Source organism: Sorex fumeus, unplaced genomic scaffold, assembly GCF_029834395.1.
Source record: "Sorex fumeus unplaced genomic scaffold, SorFum_2.1 ptg000130l, whole genome shotgun sequence".
NCBI classification, from domain to species: domain Eukaryota; kingdom Metazoa; phylum Chordata; class Mammalia; order Eulipotyphla; family Soricidae; genus Sorex; species Sorex fumeus.
The window spans coordinates 4,393,778-4,414,038 of NW_026606187.1; the positions used below are offsets into that span (position 1 = coordinate 4,393,778).

The 20,261-nt window shown below is 42.1% G+C and overlaps 1 protein-coding gene across 1 annotated transcript; it reads right to left on the bottom strand.

Annotated features, from left to right (window-relative positions):
- Positions 1-915: 915 nt before the first annotated feature.
- ZP2 (zona pellucida glycoprotein 2) lies at positions 916-16,245 on the bottom strand. The gene is made up of 16 exons (XM_056138804.1): positions 16,225-16,245; positions 15,831-16,034; positions 13,706-13,843; positions 12,907-12,948; positions 12,591-12,752; positions 10,844-10,940; positions 9,821-10,002; positions 9,081-9,207; positions 6,844-7,031; positions 6,673-6,764; positions 6,452-6,576; positions 6,118-6,307; positions 3,499-3,634; positions 3,327-3,423; positions 2,627-2,710; positions 916-1,061 (listed from the first exon to the last, which is right to left on the bottom strand). Exons 1-16 carry the CDS (start codon positions 16,243-16,245, stop codon positions 916-918), a joined length of 2,031 nt encoding a protein of 676 aa, XP_055994779.1.
- Between the last annotated feature and the right edge of the window lie 4,016 nt (positions 16,246-20,261).

Consider the following 20,261-nt stretch of genomic DNA (forward strand, 5'->3'; position numbering starts at 1 on the left):
GAGATTAACACGGCAATTGTGCCCAAGGAAATGAGAACCTTATTAGTATTCCTTTCCTTCCCCAAGAGGAAATTGTTCTTTAATTGGATTATTAAGTACAAAGGAGAATGTGACTAAATCTCTTTAAGTTCTCAGGGAATGCTGTCCACTTCGAATTAATTTGAGTTAGGAGATACTTTGCAAGGAGAACGCTAAATTTCCATGGTAACATCTGGTTTCCCTGCCTTCACAGAGGAAAATGATGCCAGGGAATAGAAGTGATTTCCTGATCTTTTCTTTCCCACAATCTTGTGTGAGTAGAGGGTGATTACATAGTTACCTAATTGTAACTATGGAGACTGCTTGAGTATCCCATATACACATCTTATATTTACTATTCCAGAAATTAGACACAATCCCAACCTCTCTCCGACCACAGAAGTCACCGAAGAGAAAATAAGTCCCCCGGGACCCATCTTTCTGTTGTGAGGGGACTCTTCTTCATTCAAAAGGAATAAATCTGTTGTCAAGTTCCACTGCTAGTTAAATCTGGTACTGCTAGTTATGGAGGTGGGGGGTCAGAAAGACTTTTTTTTTTCTTTTTGGGTCACACCCGGCAATGCACAGGGGTTACTCCTGGTTCTGCACTCAGGAATTACTCCTGGCGGTGCTCAGGGGACCATATGGGTTGCTGGGAATCGAACCCAGGTTGGCCGCTTGCAAGGCAAACGCCATACCCACTGTACTATTGCTCCAGCCCCAGGAAGACATTTTCTTATTTGCACCCCCACACACCAAAGCCTGCTCAGGGTTGTGTTAGGTACTGAATCCACAAACAAATGCCTGCAAGATTCACTAACAAATCCTTAAATGCCACTTAATTCTAAAAGAAGCAACTGACTCGCACAGTCTCAATCCATTTATTTAGAAGTCCAATCAGCGATTTAACATCACGGTTCTTTTCTTGCATAGGTATCTGATGAGGCCGAGGGTTGCGAGGATGCCTGCGAAGGTAACCACAGCAGCTGCAGCATTGAAAGCAACATAGCCAGCAGTTCCATGCCCTCTGGAGCCCACGGGGTCTGGAGAGGAAGCAGACATTGAAGTCTTAAGACCACATTTAAGTTCTAAGCCAAAGTCTTACATATTAAGATGCTCCAGAGAAGGAAGGGAAATTAAGCCTCAAAGGACTCATTCAGAAGCTCGCGATAGGGCGGCTCATTCTTACAGTCTAAACCTGAGTCACCCTCTTCTTCTTGATCCATTCATGCTCCTAGTTCCACGTCGCCTTCATTTCCACTAATATTTTTTGAGGTGTTTGTTTTTTTGTGCCACATCTGGCAGTACTTAGGGCTACTTCTGTTCTTGGGGTCACTCCTAAAAGTGCTCAGGGGAGTATGATGTAGCAGGTTTGGACCTTGACCTCCCACATGCAAAACATGCATTCAGTCTGTTTTACTAATTTAAAAGTCAGTGGGCTGGGGGCCTGAGTGTGATAGTACAGAGGGGAAGGCACTTGCCTTGCACGCAGCTGACCTGGGTTTGTTCCTGGAATACCATATGGTCCCCTGAACACTGCCAGGAGTGATTCCTGAGTGCAGACCAGGGCATTGTAATAACCCTCCCCTCAACACGCACCCAATCCCCCCCAAAAAGTCAGTGCACTGACACCTGGGAAGGATCTTGGGAGTTTCTGCATGTTGTATAATCCATTATCCACATACTAGTATAATCCATTATCCACATACTAGTAAAGTAAGTAAGTAAAGGCCCTCCCATTGTTCATCGATTTGCTCGAGCGGGCCCAGTAACATCTCCATTGGAGATTTTGTTGTTACTGTGTTTGGCATATCGAATACATCACAGGTGGCTTGCCAGGCTCTGCCGTGCAGGCAAGATACTCTCGGTAGCTTGCCGGGCTCTCCGAGAGGGGTGGAGGAATCGAACTCGGGTGGGCCATGTTGGCTGCGTGCAAGGCAAACGCCCTACCGCTGTGCTATTGCTCTAGCCCTATCCACATACTAACAGACCTAATTAGCTATCCTGAATTCAGTGACTCTTTTGCAAATTTGGGATTTACCCGATTTCAAATTCTGAGCCTAAAATTAAGATCAGAAATGAAGATATGAGGCCATTAACAGAAACAGACTAAATGTCAACTAAGCTTGACAGTAGCAAGGCATGTGCTTTGTGACCTGATAGTCCTACTTCTATGAGCATCCAGAATTTCTTATATAGTAACTAAAAATAGTGAAAGCACTCCAATGCAGCATTGATGACAAAATCAGAAATAACCTAATATCCATGAAAGAGGACTAATTAAACAGCGTGGATGAAATTCTATAGGTCTGTTAGTAAGGTAGGTTTGTACAGGTAAAAATTTAAAAGCATCTATAATTTAAAATTATAGAAAAGTAGGTAGAATTTATGATCCTGCTTGTGTTAAAGAGAAATTCATTAATAGAACTGTAAATCTCAGTTTAAAGGAATTTTTTAAAAGCATATGCAGCAGATTTACAAACTATTCTCAGGACAGATTCTTTTTCTCTATTACCAGCATGTGTTCACAGAATTAAAATCTGACAAGAACTAAAATCCAAGAAATACTTGTGGATTAAAATTCATACTTGTGGGTTAAAATTTATACCTTTAAATGAAGAGTCATCTGGCAACAGAAGGATGGGTCCTGGAAGACTTATTATCAATTTTTCTTCTTCAGTGACCTCTGTGGTTGGAGAGAGGCTGGGTTTGTGTTCAATTTCTGGAATAGTAAATAGTGGTAGAAGATGTGTACATGGGATACTTGAGCAGACCTCTATTCAGTTCCCTGATTATAGGGTTTTTTTTTTGTCTTTTCAGGAGAGGTCATATACCTCATTCCCCAAACAGAACAATCCCTTATAACTACACAACAAGGCACAGTGTGTGCAGTCATCTGTGTGCTATTTTGGGGCATGCTATTTTTTTCTTTTATGTCTTACTTTATGGAGCTCTTGCCTCTCTGTAGCTTTCCACATTCTCTTTTGAAAGCATGACCACCATTTCTCTCAGAAAGATGGAAGGAGAAAAGGAAGGAAATGAACTCAAAGGGTTAAGTTTGAGTCTACTGAGACTCGGGAAGAATAACATGTCCAGTCTTTAGAAGACCAGGCTGTAGGCTTATGTGCAAAAATCAATTAGTCCACAGAACTAAGGAGGAATCTAATAACTTCAGACTCATTGGCAAGGCAGACTGGACTAAGGTTCCTTGGGTCGAGGTGAAGAATGAGTCACTTGAAGACTTAAATTCTGAAAGGATGAGGTTTGCTTTGGGTAAGTCATAGCACCAGGGATGAGAGAATTTTTACCTCGCTTCTTCCTGTCTGGCACATTGCAAGTCACAGAACAGAGAGGGGAGTCAGGAGAAAGTTGATTGCAGATTAGGGAACTGCAGTGGAAGTAGACCTGGAGACAGGAAGTGTTAAGTGGAATCAATGCACTCTTATTTAACCCAGCCCAAGGGACTTGTTAATCACTTACCAGGTTAGAGAACAGTTGGGCTTGTGACACAAAGGCAAAGGTCTTCACATCAAACCTCTGATAGTGGGTAGGGTAGGTCACAGATGAGCCAACTGAATGGAAGGTGGTTTTGTGGCTGTCCAGGTTATAGTCACATCTAGGGGGCAAACACCAGGGAGGGACATGAACCATACTCACCAATGTTTGTTCTAGTTTAGTCATTTGTAAACACCTTCAATACTACTGTTCTATCTGTTCCTTTAACTTAAGATACCTTTTTGACTTAGCCTATCCAGTAATTACTCAAATAGTATTTAACAATAATTAACCATAAATTAACTAACTATATAAAAAGATATTAAATACAATAAATAAGATACAGATACAGTAAATAAAAAACAAATACACTTTACTGTTAACTATAGCTAGCAGTTACTGTTCATAGTTAATATTTGCATTAAATAATACTTATGTTAACATGTTTGACCACAAAACGCAGGAGCCACAAGCTTATATGTAGCTTTTCAGATGATAGTGGCTTGAGTTTTACTGAATTATATCCAAGGACGTTAGTACATTAGTGAGAAAAAGTAGCAAACTCATTTTTAAGTTTTGCATGCTAGTACAGAGTGATAGCTATAGAATTGTTGTATGTAATAGAATGTTGGGAAGAAAATACTAAGAAAAACGTTAGGTCAGGGCAATGAGGTGGTCAGGGTAAGTTTCATGGGGCAAAGCACATGAGAAAAGCTTTAATGAAGCCAAGAAATGAACTATGTGGCCAGTACATTCACATGATCCTGGGGCAGGCACATACATGGAGGTCAAAAGATTAGAGAGGGGCTGGAGTCATAACACAGCAGGTGGGGCGTTTGCCTTGCACACAGCCAACCCAGGTGCGATTCCCAGCATCCCTGAGCTCCGCTAGGAGTAATTTCTGAGTGCATGAGCCAGGAGTAACCCCTGCACATTGCCGGGTGTGACTCCCCAAAAAAAGCAAAAAAAAGAAAGAAAAAAGAAAAAGATTAGGAGATTACAACAGCTTCAAAAGAGATAAGGTACTTTGTTGGAAGAACAAGAGAACAAATGTCAATGAGCATGTGTTGTAGTCAGTCTCAGCATTATGGAGTTCAGGTCAAGAGTCAGATGGACAGTAAAATCCAATCACTTATTACTTTGGGTTAGTTATTTAAGCAGCAAGCTTTGAGTAATAAGGTGTCCAGTGTATCCCTCACAGAGGCATGAGGTTCAAGTAGTAAATGAGGAGCATTTAGCACCAAGCCCAGCCCACAGTAGATGTTCAGTACTGGATAGGATCAGGAGAGGACCTGTGCTCTCTCCAAATAAACAGTGTTAGAGCTCAAATCCCTTGGAAAGACCCACTCCCCTCCCACATTTTTTTGGTTTTGTTTTGTTGTTTATTTATTTTTTGGCTTTTTTGGGTCACACCCAGTGATGCATAGGGGTTACTCCTGGCTCATGCACTCAGGAATTACTCCTGGTGGTGCTTAGGGGACCATGGGATACTGGGAATCAAATCCAGGTCGGCTGCATGCAAGGCAAATGTCCTACCCTCTGTGCTGTTGCTCCAACCCCCCACATTTTTTTTTTGGACACAAAGTTAATGGAGGCCTGCTGCCAGGGTTGGGTCCCTTGTTGTGGGGAGGGCTCTCACCAACCCTACAAGCTGGCGCAGAGTCATTTACTACCCAACCACCGCCACACTCCAGGCCACTTTCCGGACGCTCAGACTGAGCCTCATGCATGAATGAAGTCCCATGGAACCCAGATAATATGGAACTTTGTGACCTTAGACTCTGGACTCAGCGGGACCCAGGAACAGATCTCTGCCTGCTTCCCCCAGTCTCCCATGACTCAGGAATCACACCCATAGGCCACACCCTGCCAGCACCAGATAATCTCATCTTCCAGAACTCAGGATGCTCCTCCCAGACAGGAGTATAAAATGAGGCTCCCAGAACCATGCCACTGGACTTCGCACCAGGCTGTGGGGTGGGTGAGAGCCCTCCCCACACCAAGGGACCCTGCCCCAGCAGCTGACCTCCACTACTCAACCACCACGCTCCAGGAGCTTTCCAGACCACACGGCTGCATGACACATAAGACACTTCCTACCCATTTTCCACAATTACTACACCATATCTGATGGAGTAAAGACAGTATGCAACAAATCATAGAGAAAATTATATAAATATATGCCTCTCAGAGAGCCCGGCAAACTACCGAGAGTATCCCGCCCACATGGGCAGAACCTGGCGAGCTCCCCATGGCATATTTGATATGTCAAATACAGTAACAACAACAGGTCTCATTCCCCTGACCCTGAAAGAGCCTCTAATCGTTGGGAAAAGATGAGTAAGAAGAGGTTGCTAAAATCTGGGAGGAATAGAGACGTTACTGGCGCCTGCTCAAGTAATTTGACGATCAACGGGATGATAGTGATGATGACAGTGGTAACAAAGTTAACGAGAAAACATGAGTCATCTTATTCAAGACTGGTATAAAGGAAACAAAAACGAGTTTTACCAAAGCTCTCCTAAAGTTCAGGATTATTTCTCTTTTCCTAAGCGATTTGTGGTGGATTAAATTAACTAGGTGACTGGATGTGTGATTACCTACCCATTCACCACAATATTCCACTGTGGGAGAGAGGCTGGGTCCGAGGTGGGTGTCGCCCAGCAGTCATCTAAGACCAACTTGATGTTGGGATCAGTTCTATTTAAGATTTTCACTTCCAGGTAGATTGGTTGGCGGAGGTATTTCACCACAGGGTACTCCTTGTCCCCATAAGGTTGAAGGTAAGAGTCATCTGAAATGGAATGGAAGTTTCTTCTGTGCTTTAAGCATTGCTGCTACACCAGCAGCATCAAGAAGCTCATTTTTTGTGCATCAGAATCTCAATTTAGGGAAGAGTTCCTAAAACACTCAGTTTTCTTTGGTTTCAAGGTCTCACCTGGGTAGGTTTGCAAGATCAAGGCAAGTGGACCTGGCTTTGAAGAAGCCACTGGAGGAGGAAGACTTCCAATATTGGTCTTTATTAGCATGGTATCCCTGATGTAATAGCACCTCACTGTCATTCTAGGTAGTTAAAGGGGTGGGGTACAGAGAATTTTGGGTTAGAAGGCTGAAGAATTTGATCTGGAAATTAAGTATCAAGAAGTCATTGAATTATACCTGAATTCACTGTCTCTGGAAATTTTGCTTGGAGGAACATCTGTCCAGAGAGCATGTATTTCATTTTCATAGAGAACTTTGTCATCTTGGAACTTAAGATATTAGAGAATATGGTTAACAAGTTATCTCAAAAATAAAGTCTTAATCTCTTGTCATCTGATAGCAACATACCTTGTAGGTTGTTCCACATCCATTCAGGGGTATGTGAAACTGTACCAGTCCCTGAACCGGAGTCTTGAAAGCAGGTTGGCAGGAGGAGTCTCCCACTCTGAGGGTACTCAAGTTGAGAGCTGGTGTTGTTTGATGGCTATAAACCTCAACATTTATGAACCCATCTTGGGTGCACAGCTCACCTGTAACTAGATAAGTTCAAAGTAGTATATCATCTGAGATTTGTCATTCACCTGCCTGATGTATGATGAGGGATAACTTTCTATTTTTCTTTGGTGGAGCAATAGCACAGCGGGTAGGGCGTTCGCCTTACAAGCGGCCAACATGGCCGACCCGAGTTCGATTCCTCTGCCCCTCTCGGAGAGCCCGGCAAACTACCGAGAGTATTCGATATGCCAGACACAGTAACAACAAATTCTCCAAATGGAGACGTTACTGGGCCCGCTCGAGCAAATCGACGATCAACGGGAGGGCCTTTACCTTTACCTTTACCTTTTCTTTGGTAAGCACCGTGATAATGAGTTTTAGTTACAAGAGGGATAGTAGGTCTCCAACAGTTGCTTTATTCAGGAGGAGGAGAAGAGGGAGAAGATGAAAGGGAAAGTACCATGTGGGGTAAGATACAGGAAAAACCTTGATGAGGGGCTAGAGTTACAGGTCAGCATCTCATGACTGAAAATGAGGTGCCTTGTTATAATAATAATAAGTTAATAATAAGTCCTCCTGTTGTTCATCGATTTGCTAGAGCGGGCCCAGTAACGTCTCCATCATGAGACTTGTTGTTACTGTGTTTGGCATATCGAAATACGTCACAGAGAGCTTGCCAGGCTCTGCCGTGTGGGCGAGATACTCTCAGCAGCTTGCCGGGCTCTCCGAGAGGGGCGGAGGAATCGAACTCGGGTCGGCCATGTTGGCCGCATGTAAGACAAACGTCCTACCGCTGTGCTATCGCTCCAGCCCATCCTCTCAAATTCTGAGAGATGGGGGGAAGGCAGGAATTTTAAAAAACTATTCTGTTTGACCAAACTAATATGGATTAGAGAACAGGGGCATCTAAACACTCAGACCAGGGACAGAAAAATAGAATAGCAGGCAGGATGTCTGCCTTGCATGCAGTTGATCTGGGTTCAATCCCCAGCACCCCATGAGTCCCAGAGCACCACCAGTGCTTGAGTACATTCCCTGAGAGCCAGGAGTAAGCCAGACATAGCTGTGTATAACCTTCCCTCTGACAAAAAAAATTCCCAGTCCTGGGTACTTTGGTGGTCATGGGGTACAGCAACTTTGACTGCTATAAACTTTCACACAATTCTAATCATGTTAACTAAACTATGAAAAATATTAAGGCCATATTCCTTTTGAGGACATTACTAGAATTTTCAGAAAGTTTAAATTTATATAATTCTAATTAGAAGTGAATAGTTTTTTCTTTCTTGGGGGTGGGGGTGGTTGGGTGGGCCTTCCAAGCAGTGCCCAGAAGGTTCAAGAGCCTTACCAGTCAGTGACTCTGGTCAACTGGACTATATATCCAGCATAAGAGCCCAGGAATGCGATGCTACTTGGGCCCTGTGATGCTAGAGATAGTGAGGAGATGTCCAGCAGGACTGGGGTACCACGCAATTATGAGGAATCAAACCCAGGTTAGGTATATACCCTAACTGCTATATTATCTCCCAGTCCCAGCAGGAACACACACACACACACACACACACACACACACACACACACAGGTTTTGGGGCCACACCCAGTGGTGCTCAGGGCTTACTTTTGTCTCTGTGCTCACGAATCACTGGCCTCCAAGGACTATATAGGGTGCCAGGGATTGAATAAATCCGGGTCAGCCACATGCAGTGCTAGCACCATACTCATTGGGTTATTTCTCTGACCCATCTGACTGATTTTATGTTAGAGACCAGAGCTACCATGAAACAGTGAGAGAAGGTAGGATGACATTTCTGACTTTTGGGTCACACCCGGTGATGCACAGGGGTTACTCCCGGCTCATGCAATCAGGAATTATTCCTGGCATTGCTTGGGGGTCCTTATGGGATGCTGGGAATTGAACCCAGGTTGGCTGTGTGCAATGTAAACGCCCTCCCCGCTGTACTATTGCTCCAGCCCCTAGAATGACATTTCTGGTTTAGCCAGTCTTTAGTTTTGGAGTTTGAACTCTCACATGCACAAGAGCGAAGGGAGAAATAAATACAGAACCAAAAAAACAAACCAAAAGATTTACCTATAGAAATTGATGACTCACAAAGACACTCGGGATAAATCACCATGGATACTGTCTTCCGTTGGAAGGAAAAGTTCAGTTTGAGTATAGATAAGTAGAACTGGTAGGAAAGGCATTTTTCAGAAAACTGAAATGAAAAGAAAATAAATTAGCAGTCTCAGCCCGTCAGAGTCCAGAGCATGCATAGGAAGGCAAAAAGGAAATAGACCGACTACCCGCAGGGCACCCCTCAGATTGGGTTTCCCTTTAAACCAGACCAAGAGAGACACCCTGGCATATCTCCAGATCAGTTATTTTCCAGAGGCAGGAAAAAATTCTGCTTTAAATGCAGACCCTAAAGTGTTGCATGCTTTTTTGTACCAGGCACTAAAGCTTAAATTAACAAATTTTATTCCTAAGAGCCTACTCTCCTGGCAAGACAAGTCTGAATAAAAAGGATTATAAAAAATTTGCAATGTATCTATCTTTTTTTCCCCCCCGAACACACATACCCGAAGATTATTCCCTGCCAATTATATCTGTTAAAACTGACTTGGACCTTTTGAGAGACTGTTATTTGAATCAAGCTTCCTGTTCATCAGTAAAAACTTAAATTAGTGAAATGAGAAAAAAATTCTGTGGCAGAGATGAAAGAGTTTGGGGTTTTGAGAGCAGATTTTAGTGACTTGGAAATCTGTACAAAGTGATCCCATGAGACTTGCAAACTTCCAGAATGCTCAGTAGAGGATAATAGAACATACCTTCATTCTGAGAAGAGTTTTGCTGAAATGTAACCTTAAGCCGTTATTTTCTTCGATACTGATCCCATGGTTGTGCAACTGACTCACGGAAATATTCTTTTTGTCGAATTGCAAAGAGTTTAGTTTGCCAGGAAACTCTGGTATGGCGAGAGTCATGTGTGTAGCATTACAGGTCACAAGATCTAAAAGGAATAGACCAACAGATCACACAGGATAGGCCTTGAGGAAGCTCCTAGAACACTGTCTCCCAGAGTATCATACTAAGTGTAATGAGTCAGAAAGACAGAATGACTGCACTCATTTGTGGAATAGAAAATAACATGAGACTGACACCCAAGGACAGTAGACACAAGGGTCAGGAATATTGCTCCATGGTTGGCAGCCTGATTCATGGCAGATGGAACTAGAGAAGGGATCACTAAATTAATGATGGCTGGAGGGATAGTTCTGGATAAGTGATGTGTGCTGAATGTAGATGAAAGGACCAACCATGATAGCCTCTCAGTATTTGTATTGCAAACCAAAAGTAGAGAGAAGATGGGGGAATTGTCTACCACGGAGGCAGGGAGATGGGTAAAATGTTGGGGGGGGGCAGTACTGAAAACATTGGTGGTGGAAAATTGCACTGGTGGAGGGATGGGTGTTCGATCATTGTATGACTGAAACTCAAACGTGAAAGTTTAACTGTATCTCAGGGTGATTAAAAAAAAAAAAAGAACACTGTCTCTCATGGGCAGGAGCGATAGCACAGAGGATAGGACATTTGCCTTGCAAATGCCAACATGGCCAACCCAAGTTCGGTTCCTCTGCCCCTCAAAGAGAGCCCGGCAAGCTACCAAGAGTATCTTGCCCACACGGCAAAGCCTGGCAAGCTACCCGTGATGTATTCGATATGCCAAACACAGTAACAATTGTCACAATTGTCACATTACTGGGCCCGCTCAAGCAATTTGATGAACAACGGGAGGACAGGGACAGTGACTGTCTCCCATGACCGAAATTGTCACTAAGATAGGACCTTACCTGTCACGCACATCATTTGTGCAGAGAAGGTCATCTTCTGCCCTGGATTTACAAAAACAAGCTGCAGAGGCAGTGTGTAGAGATGACTGTGGCCTTGCTGTGTGGGGTAGGGAAGAGAAATTTCAAAAGACATTGATGTACTTGAACTTCCGATCAACACTAGAAGAATAATCAGTACAAGGATACACTCAGGCACTGGGTATCTTTTAATCTAAACAGCATTTAGAATTGTGTCAAAATTGCACTTTGGCAAATCAACTGATTAGGAAAACTCTACAGATCTAATTAGTTCGATATTCACAGCTGTTGATAACTAATCATTTATTGGAAGATCTGAACAAAGTTCTTATTTTGTGACTATCTTTGTATTATCAATATTCAGAAAGAACATTTCAGATTCTGGTCTATTTATGCAACCAGGCTGTTACTAAGTGGTGGAGACTTGAGCACTTAAACCAAGTCTTGGCATCATCGTGCGTTGGCCCATTAACTATTTCAGCCATTTTGCTGGTTAGCCCCCCAAATACCAGTCCTTTCTGTGAAAAACAGTAGAATAACAGTGCCAAACATAATGCCTTAATAAAAAACTTATTATATAGGTAGTAGTTATGGATCTATTGGGAAGAGAACAGGTAGAAGGGCCATTACTGGTTATTCATTCTTTAGTACTCCTGAAATGACTGGAAAATGGACATTGATATTCCTGTTGAATGAGTTTTATTCTCAAATTAATTTAAAGACATAGCTGAAATCATTCTTGAATTTACAATATTTTCATTTATCAGGGATATGCAAATCAAAATGCAAATCACCTCACATCAGTGAGATTAGCATCCATCAAAAAGAGCAGAAACCAGTGATGGTGGAGATGTGGAGGTAAAAGAAACTCATTCACTGTTGGTGGAAATGCCACCTTGCATAGCTTCATGGAAAGCAGATAGAGACTTCTTAAAAACTTAAGAATTGAGCATCCATATGACCCAACAATTCAATTTCTTAGTTATCTATTTTAATAGTGCCCTCCCAATATTTTGAAATTGTATTTGCACTTCTTTGCTCATTCGGGGGAGGGGTTTGGGCCACACCTGTGGGGGCTTGGGCTACTTCTGATTCAGTTTCAGGAGAGCACATGGACGGTTTGGGATCATTGAATGGTGGGTTGCAGGTAGGGAGCGCACCTGCAAGGCAAGTGCCTGAGACCCGATTCTATCTCTCCAGCCTTCTGCACTCATATGTTGGTCACAATAGCCAAGACCAGGTAATAAGCCAAGTGCCCAAGAACAGATGAGTGGATAGAGAAACTGGTACACATGCACAATGGAATATTGCTCAGCAATAAAAAAATGAAATCCTGTAATTCATTTATGTTGATGACATTAGAGACTTTCTGTTGATGACATTAGAGACTATTCATGCTGAATGAAGTCAGAGGGAAAATTGCACACTGGTTTCTCTCTTATGTGGAATATAAACAGTAAGAATTTTAGGTGGCCAGTGGTTAACCCCTGAGAGCAGGCCACAGAATCTTGTTTGCCACTAGATTGGGTGGGTTAGGGGTGCTGGGGGCAGAGAGGATCTGGAGGCATTGGTGCAGGGGTGCTGGCACCCTGCTGGGGTTGTGCTGTTGGAACCTTATATACCTAAAGCATTTCTCTTAATAGTATTGTAAATCCTGTGCCCAAATAAAAATCAGAAGAAAAACTATTTATCTGAGCCTGGTGGTGTTCTATCAAGATATCAAACCTACCATGTGGTGGATCACTCCAGTGGCATTGAATGGCACATAGATTGTTATCCTTTTGCTTTCAACCAGGAGCTTATATCCTTGTTCCGTAGCCTCGTTTAAGTTCAGGCTTTGGGTTCCTGCTTCATTAACCACAATGCTCCATCCCATCTCCTCAGAGTCTTCCTAAAGTCAAAAATTTTTATCTTGAGGACCATTGCTCATCTTCAGAACAAGACTATTGTTTACTTATAAGGATTACAGTCATGCCAACTTCTAAGCCAGAATTAAAGTTTGTTTAGGTCAGTAAGTTAAAAAATTGAAAAATTAACTTTCATACCAAATGTTCATCAGCCAGTTGAGGAAACGTTTCAAAGGAGAACTGTTAGGGGGAAAAATACATGTGAGACTTTGGTTTGGAAGAGAAAGTTTCTAAAACCATATTGCCTGGCAGTATGTGTAGAACACCCAGGGATGTTCTACATGGCACACCAGAACTGCCATGGCAGTCTTATCCTGAGGGCCTAGTGTGGAATGGAGCAGGATAATCACAAGATCAGTCATGAATTCTACTTCTAATTCCAATGGCAATTGGAATATCTAAGTTCCCGTCTGGCTGTTAAGTTGAGAGGTTCTTAAATGTGTAAGAACTTTTACTCAGTCTGTAGAAAGTTATGCAAGGTCACAAGTTCTAACACAGTTATAAGAGGATGATTTTTGTTGTCCACTATTAATACTAATTAATATTAATAATATTAATATAAATCTAGATTATAAAACACATATGACTGGTCTCATTTACTACAAAGTCCCTTGCACCTGGCGGAGGGACAGGCACATTATAGGCATTTAGATTGTCAAACAATTATTAACGTGTCTGCAGCTATCAAATAAATATTTTCCATGGTCATGTATAATATACTGACACTGTATAGGCTGTTATAATTCTCAGTCACCCAATAAGTTATGTGTATTTTTCCTAAACTTCAGACTTGCAATCGAAGTTCCAACATGGTTAAGAAATCAGTTGAAAGCCACACAGCAAGTTAGTGAACACAAGATCGAAATTCCTAAGCCCACTGTGGTCTACAATTCCCCTGCCATAGTAATATGAAAGGTAACTAGCCAGTACTACTCACAGACATGAAATCCTTCATGCAGATTGTAGATCCTAAAAGCTTAATGGCTTCAGAGGGAATGTCAGGACAACTGATGTAATGTGTAGAGATCTTTTCTTTGGAAGTATTTATGAAAACGGTCATCATGTACAGGTTAGGCTGTGTGAAAAAAGCATAATTAGTGCAGTAAAATGTACTTTAGAGGGAAATGGAATTCCATAATCTCATATGAGATGCCATAGAGATAGTCTAGTGGGTAGGGCTCTTGACTTGCACAAAGCCAACCCAGATTTGATCCCTAGCACCACAATATGGTCCTTCGAGACCCAACAGGGTCATTGATCATTGAATGAAGATCCAAGAGCAGCACTTCTGGGTGTTGCCAAAAAGCAAAAAAACCAAACCAGTGTCATCTGACTTAAAAGTCCCCTGAATTACAAATCCCTTGAATTAACCAATACCATGGGTTCTAAAAAGGTACTCTGCCTCTATATCAGGAGATAACACCTTTCAACTACCCCAAGACTCGTGTATTAATAGAAAGTGGTTCCTTTGACTATCAAGGATTGGAATTCAACTTTTGCTCTTTTTCTTTTGACTTCCCTGTTTTAAGTATGTTCCTAGACGGGTTGAAACCTGAGTCATTCAAGTGCTTCTTGAACACATCTGTAGCAGTTATTGTGCTGAGTGGAGGGCAGAATCACCACCTTCATTAAGAGTTCAATTCCAATTTTATTCTATTCAGTAAAAGTCAGTTTTTAGTTTGTAGGCCATATTAACTGAAAAGATCTTAAAAAAGTTATTCTTAGCTCAAGGACCACACGGCATACACCATGAACAATATCTACGAGCTTGGTTTGCAGATTCTGATCTAGAGGTATGCAATTTTTTGTTTTGGGGCCACACCTGGTGATTCTCAGGGCTTACTTCTGACTCTGCTTAGGGATCATTCCTGGCAGGCTTGGAAGACCATATGCAGTGCTGGTCTGACTAGGTTGGCGTTTTGCAAGGACAAGCACCCTGTTTGCTGTTAAGGCCCCAGAGATATGGAATTATAAGCTCCCTAAAGTTGGGAGGCTTGTTTAAGGATGTCAACATTCCTAGAGTTTTTCAAAAAGGGTACGAGCTTATTTACAGGGCAATCAGAAAACTCTGTAGATCAAGAGGATTTGATGTTCAAGCTATTAGAGTACTGACACCAAGTTTAAACTTGTCCTTGCTTCAAAATTAGATGAAGCACCCTGTAAGCATGCAGTTTTCCACTAAATGATACAAATGTGTACTGTCCAAGTTCCCCAAGTGATTCTTTGCACATTACAGCTTGAGAATTTCTCTGCTTAGCCAGGTTGTGGCCTGATTGGGCACTCCTGTTGCTTGGCAATAGACAGCCCCATTTCTCTGCTGCTCTTGCTACCCAACACTGGTCCTCACAGCAGAGAAGTTCTCTATTGTTAGCACCAAAAAATCCCACATCCACCCTCCATTTTACATGAAAGATACAGATAAAAATAACCTGTGTTGGAGCATGGGGGAAGGGGGAGATCTAGGTGCTGTACTAAATTTATCTGACTATCTCATCAGATTTAAAATACCTTGAAAGAATAATGATCCCCCTTTTTTTGCTTTTTGGGTCACACCCAGCGATGCTCAGGGGTTACTCCTGGCTCTGCACTCAGGAATGACCCCTGGCAGTGCTTGGGGGACCATATGGGATGTTGGGGATCGAACCCAGGTAGGCACATGCAAGGCAAATGCCCTACCATTGTACTATCACTCCAGCCCCTGATCCCCTTTTTCTAAAGGATAAACAGAAGGAAAGGTTAACTTGCCCAAGATCATGTGACAGAACCAGGACGCAAGCCCAGTTCTTCCATGCCAACTCTTCTACGCCAGCCTCAGGTCTAATCTTAACATCTAACTCAACATTTAAGGTGTAATAACTTAGTTTGTAGGGGTGACACATTGTACAATGTAGATTATGAAGCAGCATCCTAGGCTTGGAGCTGCAAGATGCCAGTAACAATCTCCAAGATGCCTATAGTAAAAAACCCTAACTAGGTTCCACTGCTCTATTTCAATGCCTATCGCCTTAACCAGGATACTACTACTAGGAACTTCTCAAATTACTTCTCAAGAGATTACTTACCACTTTCCTGGCACAGGTCTGAAATGGGGCCAACGATATGAATTTATCTGGACTCAAGATATAATCGCAGTTCAGCCATTCAGCACCAGCACCTACATACAGAAGTTTAGATAGGATTGTGGCCAAGAAGTACATTTCAGTATCAGCCAAAACCACATAACCAAGACTTCCAATCCCTTTTGATGGCATTTCAATTTCTATTACCTTGGGTGACATAATCAGAACTTTGAGAGCTGCTAGGATTTGCAGCTAAACACCTTCCAGGGGATTCTCAAATAAGGTATTTCCAAGAATAGACAAGGTCTTCCACTCTTGGAGGTGTCATGCAAAGCAGACTTTTCTAGCATTGGAGGACTTGTGTGGCTGTTCTCCAGAGCCTACGTACCGTGCTTACCATTACAATCGGGCTGGCCATGAGCCAAAGACTCTCTGCTAAGACCAAGATGAGACAGAACAATTACCTACCAAACATAACTACATCCTGTCTCTCAGGATCTACAGGGTGTGTAAATATCAGCATTACTCCATCATCCATGCAAATGAAGGTCTCTGAAGAGCAAAAGAAGCAGGTGAGACCTAAGCTATAGAAAAACGTGATTTCTACCTAAGTCTGTGGAGGTACCTCTCCCTCCTCCCCAACAGGTATTAAGGAAGATACCAAGTGGAAAAAGTTTGTTTCGTTCTGTCAGAGTATACAACTTGTTGGGGAGACGGCTACCATCCAAGCAAGATATAAATAATTGTAAGAAAGATATCATTTCAGTACTTTTTTCCTTTTTGGGTCACACCCAGCAATGCTCGGGGGTTACTCCTGGCTCTGCACTTAGGAATTACTCCTTGTGGTGCTTGTAACCTGCCCACATGGCAGAGTCTGGCAAACTCCCCGTGGCGTACCCAATATGCCAAATATCAGTAACAATGATGGGTCTCATTCTCCTGACCCTGAAAGAGCCTTGAATATGGCACTTTTTAAAAATCTCAGGAGTAGGACGAAAGAGACGTTACTGGGGCCTGCTCGAGGCGATCGACAAATAACAGGATGGTGGTGATCGTGATCAGTGCTTGGGGGACCATAGGGGATGTGCCGGGGATCAAACCCAGGTTGGCCAAATGCAAGGCAAGCACCTTACCCTGTACTATCACTCCAGCCCCTCATTTAAGTGCTTGGGGCTTTCTGAAACTCTCCAGAGATAAGTTTGGGTTTTATTAACACACATACAGGGAACCAGGCTGGAATTTTGGCAGTGAAACTGATGGTATGTCTAAAGAACAGGCCAGATAACACAGGGATTAGGGGCTTGCCTTAAACACAGCTGAGCCAGATTGCTTCCATTTACGAATTTTCCACACATGGTCCCCTGAGCACAGAGCCAGGTGCGGCTCCCAAACCCTAGATGAATAAAACAAGGAACTGAAAAGCAAAGTTTTATTTCTAACACCTGGTTGTGCTCAGGGGCCACTCCTGGTAAATGAAAATGTCAAAGAGAGCTTTGTTCAAGAGGAACAACTCTAGTGTTGCCTGTTGTACTGAGACTTAAGCTTGAGTTGGTTTTTGAAAATAGCTCTTCCTCGAGAACAGAACTTGGGGTTGAGGTGGGTGCCTTAAAGTAGTGAAGGGGAAAAATGCGCCCTTACTTTTGTAAACTTATTTATAGAGTAACGTCTCCACTGGAGACTTTGTTGTTACTGTGTTTGGCATATCGAATACTCTCGGTAGCTTGCCGGGCTCTCCAAGAGGGGCGGAGGAATCGAACTCGGGTTGCCCATGTTGACCGCTTGTAAGGCGAACGCCCTACCCGCTGTGCTATCGCTCCAGCCCATTTATAGAGTAAGCAGTAAGTAAGCGATGGACATGTGTAGTGATTTGATCAATGTAAGGAAAGGGGCAAGTGGAGATTGTTCGACTCATATTTACGTTTTCTGGTTAACCAGATATTATAGCTGCAAGCTTTTTCTCTAAAAGGCATAACCCCCTCCCCCCATAAAAAAGCATACTTAAGTCAGAATTATTTGAAGCTCTTGCTGAAGTCACAAGGACGAAGAGGAGAGAAAGTGACCTGTGGGTTCGTGGAAAGAGATGAGAGTGTTAAAAAAAAAAAAGCACAAACTTCATCTCATGATCATTGCATCTCCTACGTCAGACCCCAGAATTACTCACCTCCAAATTGCACTGAATGAGCTGGAGGGTCCCCCATAATCTCTCTGCCCGTACGCCATGACCAAAAGCATCAGCGAACCAGCCAGCTTGAGGGTATGCTGCTCTGGGTTTTTTATAACAGGAAGCAGGCCCTAACTTTGCACTCTGGATTAAAGACACCTGCTCTTCTCCAGTTCTCCCAGCTGGAAAGAGAGAGGTATTCTAGAAGGTCTGGAAGAAGCAGAGTCTCGCCCTTACTGACACTAGCCCTGTGGGTATTAAAACCAGCTGTTTTGTGGGTAAACAGAAAAACCAGAGTTCCCTGAAATTTCTTCCAGGTGAATGAATTGATGTCTTTTTAATATTAAATATATTTTTATATTTATTCATGTAGTTAAGGTAACATGGTTACAATAATGTTACCTTTTTCTTTTTGGTGTTTATATATATAATATTTTGAAAAATTAAGATATTTTAGACAAAATATCTATAACTCTGTTGTAGAGTGCAAGAAGGTGGTGGGTTTTATTGAGGAGAGAACATTTCCTATTTGTACCACTCATCTTTCCTTGAAGTGTCCCTACTCATATTCTGACTCTGAGCATCTCCTGATTCCTGGTAATGCACAGAAAATACTTTATTTATTTATTTATTTATTTTTAAAAAGGATGAACCACAAAGAGATAATATGATGGATAGGGTGTGCTTCTTTGCACACGGCCAACCTTGGTTTGATCCCCACAATGCCTCAGCACTGCTAGGAGTAAGCCCCGAGCAAAGCCAGATGTGACCCCCCCCCCAAACACTCCACCTCCCCCCAAAAGATAACCTATATTTTCCCATAAGTTATTTGGAAATAATGTTTTTTTTTAATTTATATTAGTGAGACATCATGAGGTACAGTTGTAGACTTATAAATTTTTGTGCTTGGGTTTCAATTATACAATGATCAAATACCCATCCCTCCACTGTGCCCATTTCCCACCACCACAGATCCCAGTATCCCTCCTACCCCCCATCCCCACATCCCAACCTGCCTCTGTGGCAGGGCATTCCCTTTTGTTCTCTCTCTCTTATTGGGTGTTGCGATTTGCAAAAGAGGCAATGGGTGACAATCTTGTTTGGTCTATAGTCTACTTTCAGCATGCTTCTCCCATCTTGGGAGAGTCCTCCCAACACCCTTTATTTGGTGTGGAAGTAATGTTTTAAAATAAGTTAAAAATATTACAGAGAAAAGAAAAAACTCATCCATGCTTAATTTTAGTTAGGTAACTTTATAAATGTTTTCTACAAGTACCATATACAGTTTTTTAAAAAAAGACATGTGGCTGAAGTTTAAACCGTGTTTTATGAACTGCTCTGACTACTTTACAACTCATGGATATGTTCCATAATATAAAGACTTCTTACCATATTTAAATTTTCATCAATTGGTGCTTTTAACTATTCCCTGGAGATGTATATTAACATGGTTTACAAGTACTTATCAATATAAATGATAATGTAGTGGATATTCTTGAACATTTCATTGTGTAATCCTGAACATAAACTTCTGGAAGTGGAAATTCGGTGTCACAAGGAGTTGTGAGTTAACAAGAATCTCACATATTACAATGGAATTTTATATAAAGAAACTGAGGAAAAGAAATTTGCTCAAGCTTTGATAATTAAGTGTTAGGTTCAGGTTGAGAACTCAAAATTTCTGAGAGATAATAAACATATCTGTTCCGCATCTCTCATGGTTTTTTGAGATCTCTAGATTTCAGCTGCCTGTACTCTATCAGGGGTCCCATAATGCTCAAAATCTGTGCAAGCAATAGGGTAGCATTTGTAATTCTTGATTTATATGTCGTTTTAGTGGTATTTCTTGAGAAGTTGTCACCACTTCTAGTGACAGGACTTTGAGATACCATTTTAGATCAAAGTAGTGTTTTCCTAGCTTCTTTTATGAAAAGGATCATATGGAACTCTCATTCCTATTACAAATTCCTGGGTCTCATTTGAAAGCTGCTGTGTCAGGCTCCTCAGAGAGGGGCCTGGAGCAATAAATGCTTAACTAGCACTGCAGGTGAATATTTGATCAGGAACATTTGGAAAATAGGTAGAAGCAAGGGATTAGGAGGTTGACAGAGATGAACTTCTTTCATTCGGATTCCATCCTAGGAGAATTGGAAGAGGGATCAAAGTCCCATAATAAGCAAGTTTTGGAGAATAGACATAGTGGATGAATTTGGTTTTTTGAGCAGAAGCATTGAAACGGCTCCCTTTTCTAAAAAAAAAAAAAATTCCCCCAA